This window comes from Sinocyclocheilus rhinocerous, unplaced genomic scaffold (genome assembly GCF_001515625.1).
Source record: "Sinocyclocheilus rhinocerous isolate Xijiao unplaced genomic scaffold, SAMN03320098_v1.1 scaffold2194, whole genome shotgun sequence".
Classification (NCBI taxonomy): domain Eukaryota; kingdom Metazoa; phylum Chordata; class Actinopteri; order Cypriniformes; family Cyprinidae; genus Sinocyclocheilus; species Sinocyclocheilus rhinocerous.
The window spans coordinates 1,339,450-1,342,859 of record NW_015652304.1 but is presented as its reverse complement, the minus strand read 5'-3'; the positions used below and the strand labels follow the sequence as shown (position 1 = coordinate 1,342,859).

Sequence of the window (3,410 nt, the reverse complement as noted above, 5' to 3'; positions counted from 1 at the left end):
CACTGAAGGGTTAATAATGTTTGTGAGCTAGCGGCAGCGCGAGAGTTTAGACAGTATGGGTAAGTTAGCAGTGCTCTCGCTGTCTGTTGCAGCTCTTGCAGTTTTGATCGGAGAAAGAGTCATTACATTAAGGTTGGTTGATGTCCGATCGTATTTATGTTTTCTTTGCTGCTACTATTGACATATTAATTGGTGTTTATATGTAATTATTGCACATGACAATAATCATAGCAATATATATTATATAATATGACTATATATGTTTTGTCTTCTTTACAGGCATTTATCACTTTACTACAGAGAACTTACTCAGAACTACCTTCCGAACTGTCACCATATAGAGGGCATAGGTAAACCCTGTATTGATTGCCATGTTTTCTGGTCACGTGTCATTTCATGGACTGAATTTACCAGTCTGGACCTAATGTATTCTTATTTATGCAATTCTAAATGCAACGTAAAAAAAAAAAAAAAGGAATAGTGTAGGCTAGGTTTTGTAGTGTTTTGCTTTTATAATTTATTCTGTAATTGAGTTTCTGTCACTTGTGATGATCTGTAGTGTCATTTTTTTGCTGTTTTAAACAGAATGTGGGGCTGAAGATATCACAATACTTGAAAATGGACTGGCCTTTCTGAGCACTGTATGTCATAAAACTAAAAGCACCTGATTGTCGAAGTACATAGCTGTTAAAAGTTAATTATATACATTTGACCATTAAAAAATGCAACTATATTTTTAAATGCAACTATATTTATGCTTAGTGCGTGAAGCATCCAGACTTACCGTCCTATTCAGATGACCCTGGAAAGATCTACACCCTGAATCTGTTGGATTCTGAACTGAAAATTAAAGCACTAAACATCAAGGGAGACTTTGACAAAGACTCTTTTAATCCACATGGAATCAGCCTGTACACGGATGACAAAGGTTTGCCATTTTTATTCAATAAATGTATACATAAACAAGAAAAGTTTCATTCCTTATTGAACTGTCTATATATTGATATTACATAATATTACCTACACACATAAGAAGCAGTTATTGTGAAATGTTAAAACTATATTAAACAGATGATTGTGAATGAACCTAAGTGTATAAATTCTTCTCTCACTACAGATGGTGCCATATACCTATTTGTTGTTAATCATCCTCAAGGCAACAGTCAAGTGGAGATTTTCCGATTTGTTGAGGATGAAAATGCTCTTCAGTACATCAAGACCATCAAGCATGAACTCCTGCACAAGTGTGTGCTCCATTAAACCACAATATTGCTTTAACATACCCTAAACCTAAAATATAAATTCCAGTTTATTTATCTGCATTTGTTAGTGTGAATGATATAGTCGCTGTGGGGACCGAAAGCTTTTATGCCACCAATGATCATTACTTCACGAATGGGATTCTCAAGTTTGTGGAGCCATTTCTGTCTTTGCCCTGGTGTGACGTCGTCTACTACAGCCCTCAGACCGTGCAGGTTGTGGCAGGGGGCTTCTTGCTCGCCAACGGCATAAATATCTCCACTGACAAAAGGCAAGTTTTAGAAAAAAAAATCAAGATTTGCATATGCATGTACTATTATCAAATCATTTATTGCGTAATCATGTCCTGTTTATAACCTGTAATTTCAGGCATTTGTATGTGGCAGATCTTCTGAAGCACAAAATTGTTGTCTTGAAAATACAAAAAAACACTGTATTGTCCCATGTAAAGGTAAACAACAAACTACTTGAAATGTTCACCCTTATTTTATACAGAATCATTTTTCATAGGTTAAAGTATAGAATTTCAGCTTTATTGTGTTAGCTTCAAATAAAACAACAATGAATCTATTTATTAGTTTTTTAAATAACAATAACAACAACTACTCTGACTGCTATTGCTAATATTATGGCTTGTTAATTTTTCTTACCCAGGAGGTTGATGTGGGGTCACTCTGTGACAACATTGAGGTGGACCGTGAATCTGGAGATCTATGGCTGGGCTGCCACCCAAACGGTCGCAATTGGTTACTTCAAGATCCGAATGATCCACCTGGTTCTGAGGTGTGTGAATATATGCAGCATATTTAAATGCTTGAGCTGTGGCCTAGTGTTTAGTGCCCATGCTCAAATATGATGAGCTGTCATGTTCCCATGTCTTTCCCCTTTCTCTTCCCACTGTTTCCTCACTCCTCTCAGCTGTTTCTGAGTTACAAATCTGTAACATATCCATGTTCTCCTGTAGGTTATCAGGATTGAGAACATCCTCTCTGAAAAGCCCAAGGTGACTCAGGTATATGCAGACGATGGCAGTGTGATCATTGCTTCTTCAGTGGCAACACCATATGGAGGAAAGCTGCTTATAGGAACAGTTTATCAGAAAGCTCTGATCTGTGACCTTAAGTAGTGTATATACTTACTGGAAAGAATAAATATGGGCTCAGCTGTTTGAAAGATTTTGTCTGAATAGTGTCATTTCAGAGACTACATATCAAAGACAAGAGCAACTAATAATAGGCAATAATTAACTTGAAATTTCAGTTGCACCTTTTGTTCTGTAAAGTGAGAAAAATCAATTCACACAATAGGCCTATATATTTGACTTGACAGACTGCTTGGATTGATTATAAACTCTTCTATCTATCTACTAGATATGTGAGCTTAAAGCAAGAGTTAAAGGGGTCATATGATGCTGCTAAAAAGAACATTAGGTTGTGTATTTGGTGTAATGAAATGTGTTTATGCGGTTTAAGGTTCAAAAAACACATTATTTTCCACATACTGTACATTATTGTTTCTCCTCTATGTCCCGCCTTTCTGAAACGCGTCGATTTTTACAAAGCTCATCGGTCTGAAAAAGCGAGGTGTGCTGTGATTGGCCAGCTATCCAGTGCATTGTGATTGGCCGAATACCTCAAGCGTGTGACTAGGTTCACTAGGCTCGGCATATGTTTTCAATAGCTATCACTAGTTGATTTGTAAAAATATATAGCCTATATTATCAGTTTGTGATGTCCATGCAACAGAGAACCTTTACTAACAAATTCCCATGGCAATTAATAACTATTTTATTATTACACCCCACCAACAGTTAGGTTAGGTTTAACCTTCACGTTAAGGCCTACTAAAAAAAACACTTTTCTGTACGAATCATATGGTATGAACGTAATCACTACCTCGTAAAATAGTTCATTTTCTTTCTCTGGGTTGACTTACCATATTCTGAGTGAACTTTACAAACAATATCCATGTTATTCACATCTTGGCTGGTTTGACAGAAATAAAAAACAAAACAAATAAATGCAATAGCATGTAACCAATAAGCAGAACTGAATTCTGGAAATTATCCCCAAAACAAAAACCACGACTGTGCGTTTGTAGTACAAAAATCCGCGCATAAAAAGCGGACCTGGCAACACTGAAGGGTTAAT

At 36.3% G+C, this 3,410-nt stretch overlaps 1 protein-coding gene across 1 annotated transcript; it reads left to right on the top strand.

Annotated features, from left to right (window-relative positions):
* On the top strand, positions 1-2,443 carry LOC107714734 (serum paraoxonase/arylesterase 2-like). Its single transcript, XM_016520694.1, has 9 exons — positions 1-132; positions 280-350; positions 586-641; positions 763-928; positions 1,118-1,244; positions 1,331-1,531; positions 1,630-1,711; positions 1,915-2,043; positions 2,225-2,443. Exons 1-9 carry the CDS (start codon positions 56-58, stop codon positions 2,384-2,386), a joined length of 1,071 nt encoding a protein of 356 aa, XP_016376180.1. The 5' UTR covers positions 1-55; the 3' UTR covers positions 2,387-2,443.
* Positions 2,444-3,410: the final 967 nt, after the last annotated feature.

What these genes read in the sequence shown, in the direction of transcription:
- LOC107714734 (XM_016520694.1), top strand. Translation starts at nt 56, where the DNA reads ATGGGTAAGTTAGCAGTGCTCTCGCTGTCTGTTGCAGCTCTTGCAGTT. An exon ending in GACTGGCCTTTCTGAGCACT is followed by an intron (nt 642 to 762) that starts GTATGTCATAAA and finishes ATTTATGCTTAG; the next exon opens with TGCGTGAAGCATCCAGACTT. An exon ending in AAGCATGAACTCCTGCACAA is followed by an intron (nt 1,245 to 1,330) that starts GTGTGTGCTCCA and finishes TGCATTTGTTAG; the next exon opens with TGTGAATGATATAGTCGCTG.